Here is a 25,000-nt window from a genome sequence, read left to right on the forward strand (position 1 = left end):
GATTTCAAACTAATATTTCCACTGACCACAATGAGAGGCTCATACTTGGATCTAGTAGGTAATTTAAGCTGACCAATAACAGGGTAATGATTAAGTTATAGTGTAACTTCTGTAACCAATTAACTATATTTTTTCAAAGCCTATTTAGCATAATGGAGAAGTCTTCACACTTGTTTGAGAAAAGTTGGATATAAAACTATTTCCTATGGTCCCCAAAGTTTGAAGATAGAAAAAGCAAATTGGTAAGTGTTTGACAATTGGTGGCAGAATGATGTAAAGTTTATTATTTTATTTTAAAATCTTGTATTCCATATTTCCTACAATAGAAAAAAACCAAGAGGGCTACTGCTAAACTAGAAAGTATCCCCTTATTAAAGTAAAAAACTCATACTCATCAGCTAAAGGAAAAGATAGCAGTTGATTATTTTGAGATATGCGATGTCATGAACTATACTAATATCTGGGTGCTCACCTTGTACCGTGCACAAGACTTGATGAGGTTATCTTGTCCAGAGTCCCACAGCTTGACCTGAACCTAACTCTTCTGGAGCCAGCTCTACTTTGTATCACTATTCACTCAGTCTCTTAAGACAGAAATCTTAAATTTTCCATACCACTCTCCTTAATTTTTGTTTACCATCAGGATATAGCAGCTACGATAGAGGGAGCCCCAGGAACGTAGGAGGTAGAATTATTGCACTGTCATGGTTGTTTAATAGTAAAGAGACTGGATGTAATTGTTTCACAAAAAGATGTATTTTCATATGGCTATTTACATTTTTCATATATAGTTAAAGAATATCATACAACTGATACCTTCTGAGATGTTTCATGCTTTTAAACTTTTTTCTATTTACACTTTTCTGACATGGAATTAAAACTAAAATGGTCAAATACCTTGGTAATAGAAAGCAACCAGTCAACACAGCTAGGTCTTTTCTTAAATCTACTGATCAATATTAGCAACAGTTACCTTAATAATAAATTATTCATTTAAAAATCAGTAGTAATTTTAAACAATTCATAAATACATGTGCTCTGTGCAATTTACATGTTTAATATCCTGTGGATACTAAAAGTTTGTATATTGTCAGATTCGCACATTACTACTTTATCAAATGATAAGCTTTCCCAAAGAAGAAACTGAAGAAGCTTGAAATAATACCCTTAGGTTTTCTGGAGAGATATCAAAGCTCTGCCTGCTTCACAGGAGGAGGTTCCAGTTTACGTGAGAGGGCAGTTAAAATCTGGTTAAATTTCTCATATCTCTCTGTCTGATTGACTTGTGCACCTTTGCTGCCCCACAGCAACCGCATTTGAAATTCAGTCTTGAAGATTTCACTCATTTCTTCATCTGGTTGAAAACCTAATAGAAACAAAACAAAAAACGTTATTTCAGTTCTGCTTAAAACCTAGTGTTGGAAATAGACTAAAAACTTGCTTGTTTCAAGTAGGATCTGCTCTATATAAGGAAGGGCAGAGTTCCACTCTCAAGGACCTGAGCGCCTTCAGAGAAGGAATAACAAGCTCACTAAAACATGATAGAATAAAATTTATGAGCATAAGCCACTGTTTATGGTTGTGGTGCTGTAAGGAGTGTTCAAAGTACCTTGTTTTTTTTTTTTTTTTTACACAACTTTATTGATATATGACTTACATGCCATGATTCACCCAGTTTAGCTGCACAACTTGATTTATAATAAATTTATAGCTGCGCAGCATTCACCAGCAGTTTTAGAACACTTCATCACCCTAGAAAGTTCTCTAGTAGCCCTTTGTAGTCAATCCCTTTCCTACTCCAGCCAACTACTTATCTGCTGTTTGTTGCTGTTCTGCTTTTTCTAGAAATTCGAAATAAATGGAATTATATAATACGGACTTTTTTGTGTCCGGCTTCTTTCACTTAGCATGATGTTTTATAGATTATTCCATATTGTTGCATGTTGTCAATAATTCCTTTTTATTGCTAAGTAGAATTCAGTTATATGGACATTTGTTTTTTTCCCAATTTCTGGCTAGTATGAATAATGTGAACATTTGTGTATACGTCTTTGTGTGGACAGGCATTTTCATTTCTTTAGGAGTGGAATTACTGGACCATATCATAATTGTATGTTTAATTTTAAAGAAACTATCAAACTCTTTTCTGAAATGGCTCGACCATTTTATATTCTCAGAGTAACATGAAGATTCTATTTTTTTCACACGCTGCTAACTCAGTATTGTCATTCTAGGAAGTGTGTGGTAGTATCTCATTGTGGCTTAAATTTACATTTTCATAATGACTAATATTTGAACATCTTTCCACATAGTTATTTGTCATTCCTGCGTCTTCACTTGTGTGGTGTTTATTCAAATCTTCTCATTGAGTTCTAAGAGTTCTTTATACATTCAAGATAGAAGTCCTTCGTCAGATATATATTTGCCAAATATTTACTTTTAGTCTGTGGCTTGCTTTTTCACTTTCTTAGTGGTGTCATTTGAAGAGCAAAATTTTATCAGTGTTTTCTGTTATGATTCATGCTTTTTGTTCTAAGAAATCTTCGCCTAACCCAAGGGCACAAATCTCTCCTTTGTTTTCTTATAGTAGCTTTATACTTAGTTTATTCTTTTCTTTTGGTTCTGTGATCCACTTTGGATTATTGTGTATGGTATGAGATTATTTTTTTGCATACGATATTCAATAGTTCCAGCAGCGTTTGCTGAAAGGGTATACTTTATCCAATGAATTACCTTGACACTTTTGTCAAAAATCAACTGATGGCCATTTGTGTGGGCCTGCTTCTCAACTCTTGTATAAGAGAATATCTGGTCTACTTAAGGCCAAGGATGCTCTATCAACTCTATTAAAGAGGGGGGAACCCAGACAGAGTCATACAGGCATGTGGTTCTAATCTATAAGCAGGCACTCTCATCTGGTGAATTAACTGCTTTTATTGTTTGAGTCCTACATTGCTAACCTTGGAGAACTTTCTGAGAGAAAAAAAATGAAACAGGTATGTGATGCTTACACCTACAGCAGATGCAGTGCACACTGTTTAGTCCTAAATTCTGGTTCTGAAGCAACAGCTTTGCTTTAGGAGGAAATAATAGGTCTCTCTTGCCCCATACAGTTCTTAACCTTGTGGATCAAACTGTGTGCCCTTGAAGAATTTTAAAAATCGTTTTGTGAGGAAAACAGTCATCCCTGATAACTGCCTTGGTAAAGTCCTCATTCTTTCACTTGCTTCCTAACTGGTCTTTTTGTCTACAAGCCTTCAGCCATCCACCCTTCCTCCACAGAGATGCCAGATTTAAAATATAAATCTGACCATGTGATGACACCCACTCATGTTTAAAACCCTTCACTGGCTCCCAGCCACAGTCCTACATGGCAAGGCCTTCCCACGTATATCCACCTCCTTCTTCAGCTAGTTGGCTATTCCTTAAGACACACTAATCCAAAGTACTTGTGGTTTGTAATTTCCTCCAAGCTCTTTCAGTGCCTTTGCTTGTGTTGCTAAGAGCAGGAGAGCTCACTTCTCAGAGTGACTGGGAAGAAATAGGAATGCTGATAAAGTCAAATAGTACTCCAACTCCTCATGTTGGCCCATAATGTTTTCTATCAGCGACTATTAGAAGTACTAATGCAAGACAAGCTGATTCTTTCTTGACTCTGTGTATTCTATACCAATGACACAACAGAGGGCGAAACAGGATCCTTGAGTCATTCAGGAATTAAGAAGTAATGACAATTATAGGAAATGAAATTCCCATTAATCTTTCCTATTTGGTCTTTTTCTAATTGAGAACATCCATGCTATTTCATTCCTTCTTTCCAATTACTATGTAGACAGCAGCTTACAAAAAAGTTCTTACCTTCCAGGATCCTCTCAGCGTTCATCCGGTAACTGTCTGCAGACTCCGCCATGAGTCGGGCTTTTACCAAATGGTTCATCATAATCTCACAGCTTTCATCATTTTTTTCCCACATGTCAGTTCCTTCAAAAGTGACAGCCTGGCGCTCCATTAAGGTTACAAGAGGCATCAGCAGTGGGACTGATATGTTGTTTGGGGGGACACACGTGGACTCTGAAAAAAACAAGGAGTAAAGTTTTCCATATGTTTTTTCAAAGTGAAGCACAGAGGGTTCCGGTTCGAGATGGCAATGTAGCAACATCCTAGGCTCACCTCCCTCTCGTGGGCACACTGAATCTGCAGCTAAATATGGAACAAATTCCTCTGAAAAACCTGAAAGCTGTCTCAGCAACTGCTGTGCATTGGGCCAATGACAGAAGGCTCACATCAAAGCAGGTAGGCGAGGCCGAGATACAGTTTCACCATAAACTCCAGTCCCAGTGCAGCAACCCACGGTCTGGATGGAACTCAAAATCAAGAGCTTCTCCTTGAGGAGAAAAGGGTTTGAACTCCAACTTCTGAGACCTGTGCCTGAGAGACAAGCCCCCAAAGCAACTAGCTTTAAAAACCAACGAGGCTCAAGTCCACAAGATCTTCAAGGCTATAATGATTAAGAAACAGCTTTTAAAGGGTTCACATGCTTGGATTCACCTGCCCCAGAACTCAGTGAAGATTGATAGGTTCCCATACTTCATGTGAATGAGGCTTATATGCTAAATGCTAATCTTAAAGTATTGGCCTGAGGGGTAGTTATCTAATTTAGCACACATCTAGGAGCCCGCTAGCTAGTAGGCACCATTTTCACACTCTCTCTCTTACTCTAGCTGGTGGGTGCTATCTTTTTTTTTTTGATGCTAGACTTCCCCCCTACTTTTTTTTTTTTTCCTGTGGACACTACCTATATATTCTCCCTCTGCCTTGCTCCAGCTCACTGGTATCTTTTAGAAAGGAGCTCAAGTCCTTGTCTGGCACCCCCAATTTTTGTGGCTGCTGACAGGGGACACTTCTACATTGCCTGACTCTGGTGGCCAGTAGGGCTTATGCCCATGGGTCCCACAGGACTATAACCAATAGAGAAAGAGTTCTTAAATAGCTACCACCCGCCAGGGCACAGCAAGAGGCAAATAGTTGCCTTTATTAGCTTATCATCATAACTGCAGCCTGAGAGGTAGCCTTCTAATTAAATACACATCTAAGGGTTGACTATAATCCTTTGCAGAGACCTCAAAGGGTGGGCACTACCTTTGTTCTCTTCCCCTGTTGTGGTCCAGAGGAAAGGATCAAAGAACCTGAGGACAGGGCAATGGAACTCACATAATCAGAACAGCAAAAAAAGAAAAAAAATGAAGATAGTTTAAGGGACTTACGGGACAACACCAAGCAACTAACATTTGCATTATAGGGGTCCCAGAAGAAAAAAAGCAGAAAACTTCTTGAAGAAATAATGGCCAAAAACTTCTATAACTTGGGGAAAGAAACATACTTCCAGATACAGGAAGCCTAGATACTTCCAAAAAAGATGAATCCAAAAAGACCACCAAGACACATAACTAAAATGTCATAAGTTAAAGACAGGAAAGAATCTTAAAAGCAAGAGAAAACCAACATATCTATACTTGCAACTAAAATAATATTGTACGTCAGCTGTAATTGAAAAATGAAAAAATAAAAGGTGGTAAAATGCAGAATAAATAAATCTAACATTCTGAAAAAGAAAAGCTTATAGCATACAAGGGAACCCCCATAAGACTATCAGCAGATTTTCAGCAGAAATTTTGCAGGCCAGAGGGAGTGGCATGATATATTCAAAGTGCTAAAAGAAAAAAATTTTCAACCAAGAATACTCTATCCATCCAAGTTATTCAGAATTGGAGAGCCAGTTTTCTAGACAAACAAAAGCTAAAAAAATTCACCACTAAACTGACCTTACAATAAATGTTATGGGAATTCTTTAAGCGGAAATTACTAATTAGTAATAAGAAAACATAAAAGTATAAATCTCACTGATAAAAGTAAATATAAAGGCAGTGGGTCAATCGCTTTTATAATGTGATTAATGAAGAAATAGAAAATCTGAACAGACCAATTACTAGTAAGGAGATTGAATCAGTAATCAGAAACCTTCCAACAAAAACAGTCTAGGAACACATGGCTTCACTGGTGAATTCTATCAATGATTCAAAGAAAAATTAATACCAATCCTTTTCAAACTCTTCTAAAAAAAAATAGGAGAGAACACTTTCAAGTACATTTTATGAGACCAGGATTACCCTGATACCGAAACCAGACAGGGATGCCTCAAGAAAAGAAAATTACAAGCTAATATCCCTGATGAACATAGATGCAAAAATCCTCAACAAAATACTAGCAATCTAAATAATACGTTAAAAAGATCCTATACTATAATGACGTGGGATTTATTCCAGGGGTGCGAGGATGGTTTAGCACCTGCAAATCAATCAATATGATATACCACATTAACAAAATGAAGAATAAAATATGATTATCTCAATCAATGTAAAAAAGGCATTTGACAAAATTCAACATTTATTTATGATAAAAACGCTGAACAATGGGGGTATAGAGGGAAAGTACCTCAACATAATAAATGCCATATATGACAAGCCCACAACTTACTCAATGGTGAAAAACTGAGAGCTTTTCCTTTAAGATAAGGAAAAAGACAAGATGCCCACTCTTGCCACCTCTATTCAAAATAATAGTGGAAGTCTTAGCCAGAACAATTAGCCAGAAAAAGAAACAAAATGTACCCAAATTGGAAAGGATGAAGTAAAACTGTTACTATTTGCAGAAGACATGATACTATATATAAAAAATCCTAGACACTCCCCCAGAAAACTATTGGAACAAATAAATGAATTCAGTAGTGTTGCAAGATATAAAATTAATATTCAGAAATTGGTTGCATTTTTATACATTAATAACTGTCTGAAAGAGAAATTAAGTAATCCCATTTACGATTGCCTCAAAAATAGTAAAATACCTAGGAATAAATTTAACCAAAGAGGTGAAAGACATGTACTCTGAAAACTATATGACATTGATGAAGGAAACTGAAGACACAAATAAATGGAAAAGATTACATGCTTATAGATTAGAAGAATTAATATTGCTAAAATGTCCCTACTACCCAAAGTAAACTACATATTCAATGCAATCCTTATAAAATTCCCAATTGTACTTTTTACGGAAATAGAACAAACAATCCTAAAATTTGTATGAAACCACAAAAAATCCCAAAAAGCCAAAGCACTCTTAAGAAAGAAGAACAAAGATGGAGGCATCACACTCCCTGATTTCAAACAATATTACAAGCAATATAATGATAATAATAATAATAATAATATAATAAAAAGGTATGGCATTGGCATTCAAAACAGGCACATAGATCAATGGAACAGAAAGAGAGCCCAGAAATTAAGGCATATATGATCAATTAATTTATGACAAATGAGCCGATATTTATGCAATGGGAAAAGGGCAGTCTTCACTAATAATGTTGGGAAAACTGGACAGCGACATATAAAAGAATGGAATGGAACCTTATACCATACCACTCTTAGACCACACACAAATTAATTCAAAATGGATTAAAGACTTGAATATAAGTCCTGAAACCATAAAACTCCTAGAAAAAAACACAGGCAGTAAGCTCCTTGACATTGGTCTTGGTGATGATTTTTTTGGATATGACACCAAAAGCACAAGCGACAAAAGCAAAAATAAACAAGTGAGACTACAGCAAACTAAAAAGGTTCTGCACAGCAAAGGAAACTATCGACGCAGTGAAAAGTCAAGGTATTGAATGAGAGGAAGTATTTGCAAATCCTATTTGATAAGGGGTTAATATCCAAAAAATACAAACAACTCACAGAACTCAAGAGCAAAGAAAAACAATCTGATTAAAAAATGGGCAGAGGATGTGAATAGACATTTTTCCAAAGAAAACATACGGATGACCATCGGGTACATGGAAAGATGCTCAAAATCAGTAGTCCTCATAGAAATGCTAGTTAAAACCACAAGAGATATCACCTCACACCTGTTAAAATGGTTTTTATCGAAAAGATAAGAAATAACAAGTGTCAGTGAAGATGTGGAGAAAATGGAACCTTTGTGCACTGTTGGTAGGAATGTAAATTGGTGCAGCCACTATGGAAAACAGTATGGGGGTTTCTTGAAAAACTAAAAATAAAACTACCATATGATCTAGCAATTCCATTTCTGGGTATTTATCCAAAGAAAACAAACGCTAGCTCGAAAAGATATATGCACCTCCATGTTCACTGCAGCCAAAACATGGAAACAACCTAAATGTCTATCAGTAGATGAATGGATAAAGATGTACGTATACACAATGGAAAATTATTCAACCATAAGAAAGAATGATATCTGCCATTTGTGACAACATGGACGGACCTTGACGGCATTATGCTAAGTGAAACAAGTCAGACAGTCATGTATGCTTTCACTTACATGTGGAATCCAGAAAAACAAAACAAAACCCCTGAACTCATGGATACAGAGAACAGATTGGTGGTTGTCAGAGGTGGGAGTGAAAGGGGATCAAAAGGTACAAATTTCCAGTTATGAAATGAATAAATCATGGGACGTACTATACAGCATGGTGACTATAATTAATATTTCTGTATTGCATATTGAAAGTAGCTAGGAGAGTGGATCTTGAAAGTCTCATAATTTTGTTTTTGTAACTATGCATGGTGACTAAAGTTAACTGGACTTACTGTAGTGATATTTGCAATATACGCAATTACCAAATTGTACACTGTACACCTGAAACTAATATAATATCAATTATACCTCGATTAAAAAAAAGTTAACCACAGAATGAGGTGGCTGGTAGCTTGTGTCTTCTAGCGACTTCAGACCTCCTACAAGCAATGCTGTTGTCTGTTAAAAACCTTGATTGACCCAACAACAATCCTGCAGATAACTCAGGGCCTCATAATATGCCTTGCTAAATGCTTTGATCAAACCAGAGCAGATACAACCTACTGGTACAGACACCAAGAGGGCAATCACCAGGCCGGCTTTGCTGACCCTGCACTCACCTCTGCCTTCATGCAGGATTTTGCTGAATGGCTTCAGCTGTTTCTCGTAGAGGATGGCAGTTTGGGTGTACTGGTGCCGCAGGGCAGTCCACGTTTTTTCTAACCTTGAAATCTGGAAGAAAGAAATGTGTTATCATTTTGGAAAGGGCTTGTGTTAAAATTTCCTTTTTGCTTAAGTTTTGAAATAGATGTTAGATACACATGGTAAAAAAGTCAAAGCAATTGAAAGGAGCGTACAGAGAAAAGGCAATCCCTCACTCGTACTTTATTCAACACACACACACAGACACACACCCCTTGTAAATAAATGTCATACGACACGTGTTTTCCTATTCTTTGCTTGGAAATCATTCTTAGATAGGTACCTATAAAACAGGATAGAATAGCCTTATTTTATTAAACTTCTGAATAATATTCCACTTTATGGATAAACCATAGTTTAACCAGTCTTCCATAGATAAGAATGTTAGTCTACGGCCATGCTACCCTGAATAAGTCCAATCCTGTCTGATCTCAGAAGCTAAGCAGGGTCGGGCCTGGTTAGTACTTGAATGGGAGGCCACCTAGGAAGACCAGGTGCTGTAGGCATAAAAAATAAAATAAGGGATTGTAAACTGACAAGGTCCTTGCAATCTATGAGGTCAATGAAGGGTTGCCTCGCCTAAAAAATAAAAATCAAATAGATAAGAATGTTAAACATACTTTTTTATTCCAAAATTGTAAAGATTTTGCAAATATGTACATGCGTGAAAACATCTGGAGAATAAATTTCCTCAGAAGTGGAACAAACGAGTCAAAGAGTACATGTATTTTAAGTTTTGAGAGGAGTTGCCAGCTGTCCTCCATGGAGGTTATTCTGATGAGAGGATGTAGAAATGTGAGGTATAACTCTTTAATCTTACTCGTAAGTAGTAATGTCTGAGACACACGGAAGATTGCCCAGGCCATATGATGCCACAACTCATTTCTTTACCTTTCTTTTGGAATACTTTAGTCAACACCAACATATGCCCCTGACTCTGCCCTAAGATAAATGGTCCCCCACTCACATCATAAAACCAGCAAGCCTAAGTATCTGAGGTTTTCTACATGAAACAAGAAAGGGAGAAAGGGCACTAAATGCGAGCCAACTCTGTGTCAGGTATTTGAAGGATTTCATTTAATCCTCATAGTGCCCTATGAGGTAGGTATTTTGGCCTCATTTTACAGATTAGGAAACAGGATTGATGAGGTAACTTGCTCAAGGTTTCACAGCTGGTAATGGCAGAGCTGAGATTCATTTCATTGGCCTCTAAGAGCTCTCTGTGTATCCCAAGTGAAAGGTGAGAAGGGATCAGCATCAGCAGATTCGCTGGGAAGGAAAGGCTGTGGGCTTGTCTCCCTCTGGCCACCCACCATGCTGCCCTCTCTTCTCACATTCCTCCTTCTTTTCTTCCCCCTCCCTGAAGCACCCACTTTTCTGAAAGAAGCCCTTTCTCTCGGCTAAGCCCACCTCCTGGATGCTCTCTCTTGATACCAGAGATGAGAGGCTGAGAAGAGAAAGCGGTATGTGTGGCTGTAGTATACAGGCAGGTTTGGGTGGTGACACACAGAAATGACATGACTCCTCAGGGGTTTTCCCTGGGTCTGCGACTTCCCTCCCTAAACAGTTCCCTGGCTCACCCCAGGGCTCTGAACGCCCTGGAGGACTATGTCCTCTCATTGCTGAGGCACTCCAGAAGGGAAGTCTGACGCCGCCGGAGGGGAGGGATCTGCCTACAAGGACATGTTAACATATTTTGGGGTAAATCCCCAACCACTGAGTTTGATGTCATGGACTGTAACCACAGAATGCCAGAAAACATCCCCTTTACCACTCTCAGAGGAAGCTCTGGGCTGAAGGTCTACACACACAGCCTCAAAATTACAGGCAGTTTTGGATAAGAGGAAATAAATCTAATACAAATTAAAAACACCTGAGTGAAAAATGATAGCCCCTGGTATTACAGAAGGCAGTAAGTACATCATGAAAATATGGCTGGATTCGCTTATTTCAAATATTGGTCCTACTCAATTCCAGTGCATCTAAAGAATTTTGAAAACTCTTGGAATGTTGTAATTAGAATTGACCACCCTCCGCCCCAAGTGTTCCTGGTGAAGGAACTAAGGTGTTTGGCCTCTTGTTTTTAAGGTGACCTTGCTTTAATGCAAGAAAATTATGTTCCTAACATACCCTGACTTGCAGGACATGTGACTGCAGCTCTCTTTCCCAGTGGCAAGGTTGGATTTCAGTGTGCACTCGGCAAGATTTCCGAGACAATCTTTGGCTACGAAAAAGCCAAACTTGATGATGAGTGGTTTTGATATTACTGGTTACAGATCAGGTTTGCAGAAATGTAATGGAAACCCTCCCAGCACCTGGGGGCCGGCAGAACAGAAGTGGGAAAGCCGCATCCGAGCAATCAAGCAAACAAGGCCACTTTCCTCTATGAGGTCCATTTGATTTCAAGTACAGGTTTTCATTGTTGGCATTGAAAGTGGGAAAACAGCCTGTCGAAGCAGATATATTCAAAGTGCCCATTTCAGAAACTCTAATTGGGGGTTATATGGCTGATGCTTCAGGAATCTGAATTATCTGAATTTTTTAAATAGGAGGGGTTGTTTTAGGTGGCCCGAGGAACATTCTTTGAGATAAACCACTCTAGGAATTCTCAGAAGTGAGCTCTCCAAATGGCTTGGTTTCCCAGCCATTCCCCCAAACTGCTCGTACACCTCAAACGGAAGCAGTGTCTTATGCCACACACATATCATCCTAACTGGTTCTTCGGGAACATTGTTTTGAGGATGACTCTTATTGTACATCAAAGAGAAAGTGCAGGCTGTCAGCAATGACCCACTGTTTTTTAAAACAGCCAGAATACTTTGGATACTTCTCTTGGTTGCCCGCTAAGGTCAACGCAGCTTTCGCTAAGATTCAATTTACCTTTAGAGATTGACTAAGACAGTCCGTGACTTACTAAGCATAGGCGTGCAGACCACTTTGCAGAGCATGAAGTATATACAGGCCCACAACACCGCACAGAGCAAGTGGAAATTTACCTGCGGCATTTCCAGGGCTTTCATGATGGCTGAGAACGAATAGAGGTCCCCCATGGAGTCTTTCAGTTCTACTGCCACCTGGATGATCCTATTGAGGGTGGCCGCTCGGTCCTCCAAAGTGCCCGTGCAGCCCAGAATGTCCACTGCAATGCCGATGGCCATTGTGCTGTGTCTGACAGAGAAGAGATCAGTGGTCAGGCCCAGGGCCAATGGGAGTAGGAGGAAATGAAACCAAACCGGCCAGGGAAAGGGCTGGCTTTGCCCCATTTGCTGCTCTTGCCCTGAGATGTGCTGGTAGATCAGTTTGGTTGCCATGCCAACAGAGAGACCACTCCGACCAGGCTGACTGCAGCAGGGCCTGGGCAAGGCCTCAGTGAGTGCACTATGCAGAGTCAAAAATAACGGATGTCCCAGGGCCGTGTGCAGCCCCGGACCTGGGGGCGTGAAGAGGGCCCCCTCAGAAGTGCGTGTGGCTCTTTGCACCTTCCTTCCACCATGAGAGGTCCAAGCAGACACTAGGTGCCCCCAATACACTGGGAATCCCTTCCCTGGGGAAGCCCTGGGCCGCCTACACTGAGCCCCCTGTACTGGGAATGGAAGGGACAGAAAAATGAAAGAATATGTTTGATCTAGGAAGACGACCAGGGTATCAGAACAAAGCAGGGAATGAGGAGCTAAGAATGGAGCGTCTGCAGCTCTGGTCAAGAGGCCAGAAAGTGAATGGAGACGTAGACAAAGACTGAATAGCCGACTGGCAGGATGTCCCTGTAAGGTCAGACTCTAACAAAATGGAAACCTTGTGTCTGCCAACAATACTCCCTTTTCTCATCCTAAACTACATGGGTCAACCTCACAGACCCAGAACAGGAAACAGAGCGATCTTTTCTCTGCATGACAATGGGACTGATATGAATGGGGTTGCAGAGCAGCCTCCTTCACTGGTGGCAGGCAGCACAGACTGCCATTCCTTTCCTTCCCTCAGAATATCGGGACTGTGGAGTTGGCTACTTTGGGCCAGAAACAAGCGCTGGAGGTGAAGGCTTTACAGTTACTAAAATACATGTCTTTGAAAATCTGGGGCCACCTGAAAGTTCTCAGCAAAAGATGTCGCTCCGTGGCCACGCTTTTCTGTGTGCCCACATGGCAGTCTCTCTCTCACTCTCCTTGGGCAAAGCGTGGCATGATTCGTCCAGTGCCTAGCATTACCAGTTTCTCTTGTTGTGAAAGAACACCCAGCCTAAGAAAAAGTCTTATACAAGAGCTGGAGTCAAACTGACGACAATTGCTGGGAAGCAAAATCTCAACAGACTGAGAAAATGCTGTGGAGAATGGCAGTTTTGCAGCTTATGCTATACACTAGAATCAAAGCAGGAGACATAAGGAGGGTGGGTGGGTTACATGAAATTCATTGGTGGTAGATTAGGGAGGCGTGAAAAAGCAAAGTGGAAAAATTGCTGAGATTGGATAAAAAGCAAAACAGGGAGATGTGTACTTTTATGTCGATGGGTACAGGACAGTAAATATCACAGCACATAGGGGTGGTACGTGGGCAACAAGATAACAGTGTGGTCTCGTGTTCTGGTGCCAGCAGTTGTGCCTTGGAGGGGACAAGTAATTTTCAATTACTCTGACATTTCAGAGGTATGTTATCTTAGATGCAGGCACAAAAACAACAGACAATGTCAAAGGTAAAGACTGACTTTGTCAAGGAAGCTACAGGCCTAGGACGTGACTACCCGCCACGACCTGCTTTTAGTTAGGAATGTTTATGTTCAGACCACCCTGTGTGGTTACTTTCGTTCTCTCGGTTCGTAAGGCCCGCCGTGTGGGCCTCCCCTGAGCTTAGCAGGTGCAGTATGTGGCCCCTTTTTCGTCCACACTCTAATGTTTGTTAAATAAGTAATGAGCTCTGCTGTCTCTGAGTGTGTTTGTACATATGTGCATGTATGATCTTAGGCTGTTATCTGGCTGCTCTACTCCTCGATTTCTTCATCCGTAAAATGGGAACAAGGGTAGTTGTGAGAAACAGAGACTGTGGTGAGTATAAAGGTAATAAAGTGCCGGACACTGGCAGACACCTAGCGAATAGCAGTTATTACTAAAATTGTCTCTATGCACATACCTCTCCCTCTGTATCTTGGTCCTTTCCACCTCTTTGTCTCTTTGCCTTTCTCTTTATTTATCCCCTTTTTCTGATTTCTTATCTTTCTTAATTAATGGATCCTAAGATAGACTTAAAGTCTATTTTTATCATCTGTTGTTTATTGAAGAGTTTTGTTACCCATTGGCAAAGTATTAGTTAAGGTTGAGCCGAACATTTAGATGTTTAACTAATAGTAGATTAACTTCTCGTGTTGCATTCGATCTAATTTTTTTTGGCCAAAGAAATGCCACATATTTTATTATAATCCTTCTTCCTAGATAACATATTTTTTGCTATTTTACGTTGCATTCCTGAAAATTAAGAGACATAAAGATTAATTTATCTTGTGTTATAATTTATAAAAATGAATGCAGTTTTAATGGCCCTTAATAAAACACAGTTTCTATTTCTTTAAGACTGCATTATATCAGTCATTAATTGGGCAATTCTAACCATTCATTCAACCAACGTTTGCCTAAAATCCCCTGCGTACCCCAAGTGGGACAGACAACTCGGCCTGGCATGTCTGTAGCAGAAGCTGCAGTGGTTGGCAGCAGGAGGCACTAAATGTTATATGAAAGACATCTCTATTCAGTAGGCCTGGAACGGGTGAGGTGGAAAATTAAAATATAAAGGGTAGTTTTGTATGTGATTCTCAAACACAAGACAATGGTGTCATTTGGCCCTTCAGGACCTCTATACCCTTGACCTTTATTTAATGAAGAAAACCACTCCCCAGGCTCTGGCAGGTAGACCCACAGATCAGTCCTGGACAGGAAACAAGACAAGGAGTAAGATCCCAGGCAAGTGGCAATCAGGAAAAAGAGGAAATGGATGTAGTCAAGAGTGGAAGTTGGAAAATAGCCTAGAGAGAAGCCCTGAGCCTGCCAATCTCAGCTTGTGTCACATGCCCAACACACCTAATGACACTGGTCAAATAAGATCTGGAACTTGGGGAGTTTTCAGGCTGATATGTAGAACATGAGAAATGGGGAAGTTGGTGGCACAGCTCATCTCTGTTGATACGGTGACCACTGGGCCCAGACAACAAAAGAGGGGAAGTTAGTGGAACTGAGAAGCCAGGCCCCCGGGTCTTGGAGAGGGAAGAGGATACCTGGAGACAGGCTAGAATCTAGAAAAGCCTGATCAGGAAGAGTAGGAAAAGTGAGAAGTTGGACCTATAATTGCTCAAAGGCTTTAAACAACCAGGACGCCTGACCAAGGTCAGCTCGGACTACATCCTAACCTCCTGCCCCCAGCAGTTTTCCACTCAGCATTCTGGTATTTTATGTGGGATGCAACAGTGGCATCGGAGCTGTTTTATCTACTTTATAGCCAAGTAACCTTGAAAGCAGTGATGTCAATCCCCCAGGCTACTTGAAAGGCAGTGTTTACTTTCTAGGGGCTGAAATCCTAGGAAGGCACTGTCCACTGGCCGCGTGTGGCTATTTACAGTTAAAATAGTAAACAGTAAAATAAAACATTTCATCCCTCAACAGCCATGTGTGGCTAGTGGGTGCCGTTAATTTCAGCCATCATGGAAAGTTGCGCTGGATGGTGCTATGACCTAGAACATCTTGGAAAGCCACGGGCAGGGGATGACGGCACTCAGGACCCCTGGACTCTGAAGCATCACTGCCCTCTTCTCACGAAAAGCCAGGGCCCTTGGCTGTCCATTCAAACCCACATGTGTGTCATGGCAACTGGGAAATTGGTTGGAAAAACAGAAAACTTAACAAGATAGTGTTGCCCAAATCAACTGTCTTTTCTGTGTGTGTCAGAAAGGCCAACTTCTATGGTAATGAGAGAATCAAGTCTAGCGATTTCTTAAAAATGTGCCTTGCTATTATTTCTGTCTTTCCAATTTCTAAACATCCAGCGTTCATGTGTATGGGTTTTAATAGACAGCCAGGGCGAGTGCCATCATCCTCTGACCTCGGATCCTCCATTCGTCCACCCCTCAAAGAAAATGTTCAGACTGCGTTCTTCCTAAACTTTCCCACAAACTCCCACTTAATTCCTAAAGCAATCTTGAACTCTAAAAGACAAAAGAGCCACAGTGCAATGAGGCAAGGTTTTCTGTGGCAAGATGCTCGAGTGCTCTGCCTGCCTACAGCACCCCCGCTCTGACCCCAGGTGGGCAAGTTTGGCGACTTCTGCTCCCACAGGCCAATCATCCATTCTTTCCTCCAGCCCCTTCCTGGAGCAGGGGCAGGACCGTGTTCTTTGTTCCCTGACTTCCTCTGTGCTGTCTCTCTGTGCATCTCCACAAATTCTCTGGCTAAGCTTTTTGGGACAAGTTGGCCCAGGGCCACACACCCTTGGAGCAGTTGGTGCTGTGCCTCTCTCTGCTCTGAAACCTGCTGCTCCGACAGCCCAGGAGGAGTAGGAAGGGCTGGAAACCGCTCACCTTTCGATTATGTCCAGGCGCAGCTGGTGGCCATAAGGCAAGGTAATGAGTTCCAGCCCTGAGCTCACGCCCATGCTCTTCCTCATCTCTTCAGAGACTTCAAGTATCCTGGCAACCTGTCAAGAACACAAGTTGAAGTACACTGGATCCGGAAGTGGGCTTGCTGTGAACATGAATTTAGTATGTGAAAGGAAATACACTGAACTGGGACAGTGTGGATGGACTTTACTTGTTGCAGTTCTTTTTGAGCAGCAGCATCCAAAAAAAATACAGTTTTTATATGATATTTAGAGAATTTTAATACACACACTGGAAAATAAAACCTGGGAGGAAAGCAGCTAAACTGGTCTGCAGAATCTGCAGATTTGGTGTTCCCGCCCAGCCAGAGAACTACAGTTCCTCGAGCTTCTGTCTAACATGGGCTGGATCCTGCTGCAACGTTTTGCTGCCAACAGCAGGGCCGTGAGTGCGCAGAGCCCACCGATTGCCTGCAGAGGAAACGCCGAATTGCACTCAAGCGCTCCTCTGCTGTGTGCTTCGCCATTCACGCTCTCGCTTAACGCTTAACGGCAGGGCTGGCTGCTATCACCTCTAATTAGGCCTCTCTGGGGCTCAGTAAATGCACATACGTCTGGAACCCATTAGAAACGTGAATAGCGATTTGAAACCCCAGGACTCAAACACACCCACTTCTCCCCCCAAGGGCTTTCCCTTAAAGAAAATCTTTGTCCTAGCCAGCTCTCCTTCTAGGGTGTAATCACAGTTTATTAGTTGACCATTTATAGTTATTACATGTTACCTTGAAATGTTACAATGGAGTCAGTCCATATTTAAAACGGGGCTAATGATGCCTCACAGCACACTGATGCACTAACAGTGCTACCAGTCAGTGAATACGACGGGTCTCGCCAAGCCTGGACACGTGGCAGGCACGGGACAATTCTTCTCCTCGATCTGTGGAGCTTGTCCTTGACTACAATTATTCTGGGCATATGAACGGTCCAGATGTCTTCATAACAGGCCTCCAAAGCATCTGGAAGCTGATATCATTAACCCTGACCCTTAACTTCTGTGGTTGAGGAAGGACCTGCTGTCAGCCCTGGGGAAATGAGCCTGTGGAAATGAGCTATCCAGGGGCCAGACCGCAGAGTAGGATGCAGAATTCATACTGTGCCCTCTGGCCCTCAGTTTCCCTTTCTCTAACACAACTGCTAAGTTCACCTTTCTCTAGGACTTCGCAAAAGATCAGATGTCCTTAAAATTCCAAAAAGCTATTTGAAAATACAAGTTTTGAATCAATGACCATGTACAAGGGGGAAGAATTCTGACCTGATCTCTGGAAAGAAATTTATACCCTGCCCATGGTGAGGTAGCCCAGATGCGTACTACAGCCACACACACTTTGCTTGTTTGTTTAGACAGCTGACCTGTCAGAGGCTCCAAACCCAGCACATCTATGGGGCACCCTCCAGTCCATACACACTGTGTGTAACAAGACTCAAAGTCTTATCACGGATTCAATTTTGTTCTGGAAGAACTAGCATCCAGAGTGAGCTCTGCTCTGAGAGAAAAGCCTCCAGTATGTTTTTCCTTCAATGTAAATGGGGTTTTACACAGAGATGCCGATGCCTGCTTGCCCTAAGGGGCCAGGTGGTCCTAAGCTCACCTGCAGGGCCTGGGCTGGGTCCTCTGGGAACACCCAGGGGTGCGCAGCTCACAGATACAGAAGAGGGATGAACACTCCTAGAGCATTTACCATGAGCTGGGCCTGACAGGACAGGGTGACATCAGTGCCTCATGATGAGGCATTCTAGCCTCCCTCTGCTCTTCTAATCTTAGCTGTCCTGGCCCTGCAGGATCTCTAAACTCTGCCTGCTCCTCATCCCACTGTTTCCGGAGCTGCTGCAGTGACGCGGGGGAGCCCTAACGGGGGGCCTGATCTGGTGCTCCTCCAGCTGCCAAGGGACCTTCTAAACTGCGATGAGTTCCCCGGGACCCGCTCGCCGTCTCTGTTACTCTCAGCAAAGAATTCTGAACTGCACCATGTCCTTATAGGCTTGTCTTCCTCACTGAGCTGCAAACTGCTTTGAAGGCAGCAACCTAGCACGAGCCCAGAGTTAGAGACCGAAAAATATCGGAGACCTGCAGGCCCTCCCCCACTCCACCCTCACTGCTCACACAGAGTGAATCTTCCATAAGCCAACCCCACCCCTCCACGGTTTTTGACATCTGAGTCTCTGCATGTGTGTGCTTTCTGCCACCTGGAAGATGCTTTTTGCGTTCTTCATCCGGCCAACTCCTATTCAGCCTTCAAAACTTATCTCAGACATCCCCACCCTGATTGCCTAGCTGCCCCAGGTTCAAGACCCTGCTTCAGAGGCCCCACTGCTCCTGCGCCTAACCCTACAGAGCATTTCCCACCCGGGTTGTGGTCTAAATTCCTGTATCACTGTCCCTCCTTGCCTCCCCAACCATGAACTGGCCTGGCCAGGCCCTCAGTAGGCGCTCGATCAAGGCTGAATACGTAATACCAATCAACATTTACTCAGCCTCACCCTGGGCCAGGCGATGGTATAGAGGGTAGTTGGCATTATTTTCCTCCTTTTATAGGGAGAGAAAGACCAGGAGAGGCAAGTAGGGTGGGGTTCGACTTAGGCAGGTCATCTCCAGAGGCCGCACTCTTAACTACTGGCCCTTACTTCTAGCCACTGTGAAGACAAGTGGGTGGGAGAGTGGCCGCACTCTGGGTGAGTGAGGACAGGATGGTACCCATTTGCAGGATGGGAATGCCTCATGGATGTCCACCTCAGCCCCAGGACTAGAGCTGAGCACTGCTGGGCAGGTAGCCTTGAGACAGACGCTCAGGACCACCCACTGTTCTGATGGTCTGGGTGTCAGCCCTGGGCTCTGTGCACGGGGTGGCAGATGCTGCCCAGTGCCCATTCTTAACTTTGAGGAGACTCCGTCTGGCTGCCACTGTATTTCGAGTGGGTAACAACAGCCCTTGTTTTATTTCCCTCTCAGACTCACTGGTTGGGCCTGCTCTGTTGGCAAAGACCTGAAGTCAGTGGTTCCAGGAAGAGGATAAGGAAATGGCAGTGGACTTGAGAGGGAGGAAGAATAACAGCTTTGCCCTTAGGGCCTGGGGGCAGGCAGAGGCCGGCTGGCTCCTGTTCCAGTCTTTGCCTTGGGGCCTCTGTCCAGCCCCTCTTCCAGGGGTGCCTAAAACCAAATGAGAGTGGGGCCCCACCAGGAGGACAAGATACAGAGAAACAGAACAAGAAAGAGGGCAGGCTGCATGCTCCTTCTGCTGAGAACAGACTTGGGCTCTAGTTTCATGGCTGCCAAGGCAGTGTGCGAAGGTTCCAGATCCCCTTGCAAAGAGTGCTCAGGCTTCTCACCTCCTACACTACCACCAAGCCCGGCCAGAGGCCACAAGGAAGAAGGGTTCATGGCTCCTGGGGAACTAGGCTGTTCTGTGAATCCAGAGCCATGCTTCCACAAGGAGCTTCCTCTACGGAGAACCCAGACAGGTTCATGCCAGGCTCCTGGCCCACTGGCATGGTTCTGCTCTCAGATCCAGGGCCCAGTATGAGTTACTTACTAGAACAGGAATCCGATATCCTCTTACTGCCCAAACCAGTTTACCTGGAGTTAAAGTAAGAATTTAACACAGCAAATTATCTGACTACTCGTGAGCACTGCCCAAGGACACTCAGCCGGCCACGTGAACAGGCCTGCTCTTCTCGAGCAGCCCCCTTCCTGGCTGTCTTCTCGGGGCCTGCCCAGCATCCCTCCCTGCCTCCTCCGACACCCAAGGACCACTTTCTGCTCTATCAATGAGGTCAACTGCGTGACCCCTCAGTCGTGTTTTCAGGAAGGTTCCCTCCCCCTCAGAACAGTCAACAATGACTAATGTTCCTTAAGGCTGTCTGGGAGGCTTCCTGCCCCCCATGTGAGCCCTCGATCAACTGGAGAATTCCCTGGGGGGTGCTCAGAGACTAGATTTCCTACCATGATTCATGACCCAGGAAATTCATTTAGGAAAACCCAGTTCCTAAGTAAGCCCTGACCTTTGAAGCTAATTGACTTCACCGAGCTACCAATGAAAAAGGGCTTTAAAACCTCACAAAGGCCTCAGCTGTGGCTAAATGCAGAGCTCTGTCTCTATGCTGAGGAGTGGGCTGGGCTCGCCCCAGCCTGAGACACCTGCTTTTTAGAAATATCTCTCTGAAGAATGAGGCTGCCTGGGGTCCACCTATGAACAGAAGCCACCCGTAACTAAAGGAAACACTTCCTATCAAAAATGATGTTGATATAAACATATATTTAGTCACATGGACAGTCATGATATGTTGCTTGATGACAGATTCAGGGTTTGGAATAGTATGTGCAGATGGTGCCATTTCTGTGGTAAACAGATCTGCATGCAATAATTTACATGCCTCTATATGCAGAATAAATGTGAGCAATGGTGATTACCAGGAAACTCGATTTTGTGTGATTTAAATTTTTTTCTCTTAATCTGTATTTTATAATTTTTCTAATTTACATTTTCTAATTATATTTCTAAATTCAGCCAGTATTATAAAAAATCAAGCTAATTTTAAAACTGTTTATTTATCTTAAATACCATTTCAATAATAATAAATATATAATATGTATACGTGTGTATGTGTGTATGTGTGTGTATATATACATACATATACACATGCACACATTACCAAGGCTCTGCTACTCCAGAAACTACATTTTCATCTACAATCTACTTTCCTTTGGACTTGACTTTACCAGTTCTGACAGAGTTGAGGCCAGGGGAGAATTTTAAAATCAGCCACCACCTAGGAGGATTCTGCAGCAGCTCCAGACACCAGCAGGAGTGGGGTGGTGGGGAAGGAGGCATGGCCCTCGGCAGCAGCCTGCCATCCCTCTGTTCAAGGTGAACTTTACAAGCTTCCTCCCTGAGCAAAGGTTGTCCCGGCCTAGGGTTCCCACCCCTTAAATAAATCCTCACGCTCGGGTTATCTTCAGACTCTCCCTATGAGCAAAGCACTCAAAGGGCAAGGCACAGTGAGTGCAGACTGATCCCTCTCTTCCAAACTTCCGAAAGCCGCAGCACAAAGCCCCGCTGCCCAGGCACCTACCTTGCAGTCCACGCTCAGCATGTGCTGGGCGATGACCTTGGGGTCGTTGCTGGTGAAGAGTTCTTTTGCACGCTTTAGCATTGCTGTTTCCAGGGGCTTGTTCTCAGGAGGAAGGAGCTTTGACTCAAAGTCATTGGGCCTGAATGAGGAGGTAGTCTCCAGGAGGGGCATCACAAATTTGACCTCATCCTCCTGCCCCTTGTCCACCTGCGCTGCCACCGGCGGCTCCCAAGGCCTTGCCCTGTCATCATCTTCAAGAATCAAATAGTTGGTGCCAGAGTTCCGGGGGCCCGGCGCCCTGTTCTGCTTGGCTGTCAGCAGCTCCACATAGCTGTCCTGGGCACAGAAGGGCAGCCTTGCTCCCCTGTCACAGCCTGCGGCAAAGGCTGGGTTCAGTTCACAGTAGTTGGCCTCTGAGTTGAGACAGGTGGATGGATACGGCGGAGCCTTGAGGAGGGGTGCCTTGCAGGGCTTGGGGGGTGGCTTGGGGCACAACTGGCTGTCTGAGCCCCTAAGTGCCTCCCCTGCCCTAGTGTCCGAGGAGACCCTCCGAACCACCGCTGGGCTCAGGGTGGGCTCACTGCCCGTCCTGAACACGGGTGAGTTTGGGCAGGGGCCCGTGTCCGCACTCGGGGATTGAGGGGGCAGCTTACAGCCTGTGGAGAATAAGAAAGGGTCAGAAAAAGCTCAGCTGAGTGGAGAACACAAAACAAGAAAAACTAGGTGACAGCACCCCGGACCTTAACTCATGCCCTTGGGTTTCAATTTTCACCCTCAAAAGATAATTTAGTGTGACTACCCCGTGCCCAATCTAGAGAAGAACAGAGCATTTTGAAGGCTAAGTTGGCCCCACCTCACAGTTCTGGGGGAATTTAAATCCCAATGACTTCCGACAGCTGGGCTACAAGGTCATTTTATGGTCACAGAAGGTGAGGACAGTTAGAACAGGGGAATACACTGAATGTGGAGGACAGTGAGTAACCTAATCTCACCCTAAGAAACAGAAGTCTTTAGCCACATCACATAAAGATCCCCGAGTCACTCTCCAAGCCAGGGTGGATCCCAGGCAACTTTAAGGAAGAGCTAGGGACACACTAAGGAGGGAGAGAAAGATGCTGAGATAACCCTCAGAGAAGTAGTTTAAGGGCATCAGGAAAATCACCTTGCAGTGCCGAGGAGGGTCAGCTATAAAAATAATAAAGAACAATCTCACGGCAACCGACGGAATTGCCTACTTGGTTTCCCCATATCCCACAGGAGAATGGAGAGGCAGAGGGGTCTCTGGACAGCTGTTCCACCAGGAGCTCGAGGATCCCCCCACCCACCTTCTGCCTTGGGAGTGGACTATGGGGGTACGTTCATTTGTCATGAAGACCACTAGTTAGCGAATGGGCTTAGAATCAGAAAACCTGAGTTCAAATGCTGGCTTAGCCGCTGACCTGATAGATGACTCTAGACAAGTTACTTAACCTCTCTTAACCTCTGTGCCTCGAAAAGAGACTAATCATGCCCATCTTGAAAGCTCATTACGAGGCTTAAATCTAGCGTAAAGTGCCCAGCTCAGAGATTCGCATCTGGGTATAGTCCTACAAACCTGTACGCATGGAGCCTTATGTTGTTCCCAAATTAGGTGACCAGGACAAACGGCCTGAAGGAAATCAGGGTCATGCTGTCCCCCTCCTCCCTGAGAACTCCCAATGACCTACCAATCGGCAGGTAGCTCTCTGACTGGTGGGCTTTCAGGGATAAGGCTCTTCTGTCCTGCATGTGATCCAGGCAGGCAGGCTGGCTGCCACTCTTCTCTTTATTTCTGATGCAAAAGACAAATGGGGTAGAAATGTGTCATTAAATCAAAAAATCTTTAGGCAGCGTCATGGAAAGTTTCTTTAAAAAGAAGATTGCTCAGAATAAGAGAGCTATGGCATAGCCAAACAGTTCAGGAATGTCTGCAAAAGGAAGAAATTGCTGATGGGGGCGATTAGTACATAATTGTGCCGTGGGCTCCATCTCCACATCCCCACGATCAATCCAGTTAGGTCTTAGGACGCCTCCTCTGAGCCTTTCCATCCCATTGAGAAAGCAGGGTAAAGGTTTCATAATACTCTCAGGAAAATCTGATGAACTTGAGTGTGTACTTTTAACAGAGCCTGAAATTACTTACAGACCCAGGAGGAATAATTCATTTAACTAACATGCGATTCCATCATGACATAACAGTATCACAGTTAGGAAGGAAGCTGTAGGGCAGTTTCTACTTCAGTGCAAATCTCCAGTCCCCCAAATAATCCACATGATCACCTAGGGAGGCCGTCCTACCCATCCTCCTGGATGCATGGGGGGTCGGGGAGTGGGAGGGGACACCACAGCCAGCCTCATTCCTGCCGAGTTGGGAAAAGGGAGGAGGAGCCTGGTCACCTGGGGTCACTGTCTGGCAGCTGGAAGGCACAGAGCACAGCCATACAGCAAAAAGGTGGAACATAACTTACGACACAATTAGCTAGCATTCCTCTGTCCCTTGCCAATTCAGACTGGGAATTTCTCTAATTAGCACTGAGGAACAAAATCTCTTTTGCTAGAAGAGAAAGCACCGTATCAGCCAAGTTGTAATGAACTTTAATCGGCCCTCCCACAAGCTTATGTTACAGAAAGCACAAAGTTCTTTCCTACCTTTGCAAGCACCAAAGAAAAAAGCCAAACACTGTACCCGCCTCAAAAGCAAACAAACAAACAAACAACAACAAAAAACCAAACTCCCAGCAACAGAGAAATTCCAGTAACCCCTCAGAGATAAGGCAGGGCAGAGGTCAAATTCCAAAAGGCACTGGCTTCTGCGAAGAGATATTTAAGCAATGATCACCAGGAGCAGTCAGACTCCACTGGCCAGAATGTGGACTTGGAATGCAACCTGGCTGAGAGCTCACACCTTTGCCTAGGTGGCTGCCTGCCAGCCAACCAGTGGGCCCCACGTCAATGAAGGTGCAAGAGCCACTGAAGGGGTGGGGGCAGGGCGTCGAGCCATCTCTTCCCTTGATCCCACCCCACCCCCATGGTTAGACATTTCTGGGCCTGCTGCCTGTGCCCAGAGGTGACAAAGCTTATGAAGCTCTGCTTTCAAAGGGCAATCAGGAGAGTGGCTCTGTTAGGCCTATTTCCTTAACTTAGAGACGTTCTCAGCCTTTCTTTCATTACATATCTTAAAAAAATAGTTATATTTTAAATTCAGGTCTCTGAGGGC

The 25,000-nt window shown here is 43.7% G+C and overlaps 1 protein-coding gene and 1 pseudogene across 7 annotated transcripts in view; one reads left to right on the plus strand and one right to left on the minus strand.

Annotated features, from left to right (window-relative positions):
• Nucleotides 1-734: 734 nt before the first annotated feature.
• The window catches only part of BCAR3 (BCAR3, NSP family adaptor protein), a 203,505-nt gene continuing 179,239 nt past the window's right edge, over nucleotides 735-25,000 (minus strand). For all 7 annotated transcript variants that reach the window (XM_011355671.2, XM_011355669.2, XM_023528123.1 and 4 more), the window contains 7 exons: nucleotides 23,472-23,575; nucleotides 21,766-22,421; nucleotides 16,622-16,737; nucleotides 12,069-12,240; nucleotides 8,991-9,102; nucleotides 3,859-4,071; nucleotides 735-1,366 (listed from right to left, as the gene is read on the minus strand). In XM_011355671.2, coding sequence (XP_011353973.1) covers nucleotides 1,188-1,366; nucleotides 3,859-4,071; nucleotides 8,991-9,102; nucleotides 12,069-12,240; nucleotides 16,622-16,737; nucleotides 21,766-22,421; nucleotides 23,472-23,575 — 1,552 coding nt within the window. In that variant the 3' untranslated portion in view covers nucleotides 735-1,187. The remainder of the gene's footprint in view (nucleotides 1,367-3,858; nucleotides 4,072-8,990; nucleotides 9,103-12,068; nucleotides 12,241-16,621; nucleotides 16,738-21,765; nucleotides 22,422-23,471; nucleotides 23,576-25,000) is intronic.
• On the plus strand, nucleotides 9,460-9,578 carry LOC111736802 (annotated as a pseudogene).

This window comes from Pteropus vampyrus, unplaced genomic scaffold (assembly GCF_000151845.1).
Source record: "Pteropus vampyrus isolate Shadow unplaced genomic scaffold, Pvam_2.0 Scaffold22, whole genome shotgun sequence".
NCBI lineage: Eukaryota > Metazoa > Chordata > Mammalia > Chiroptera > Pteropodidae > Pteropus > Pteropus vampyrus.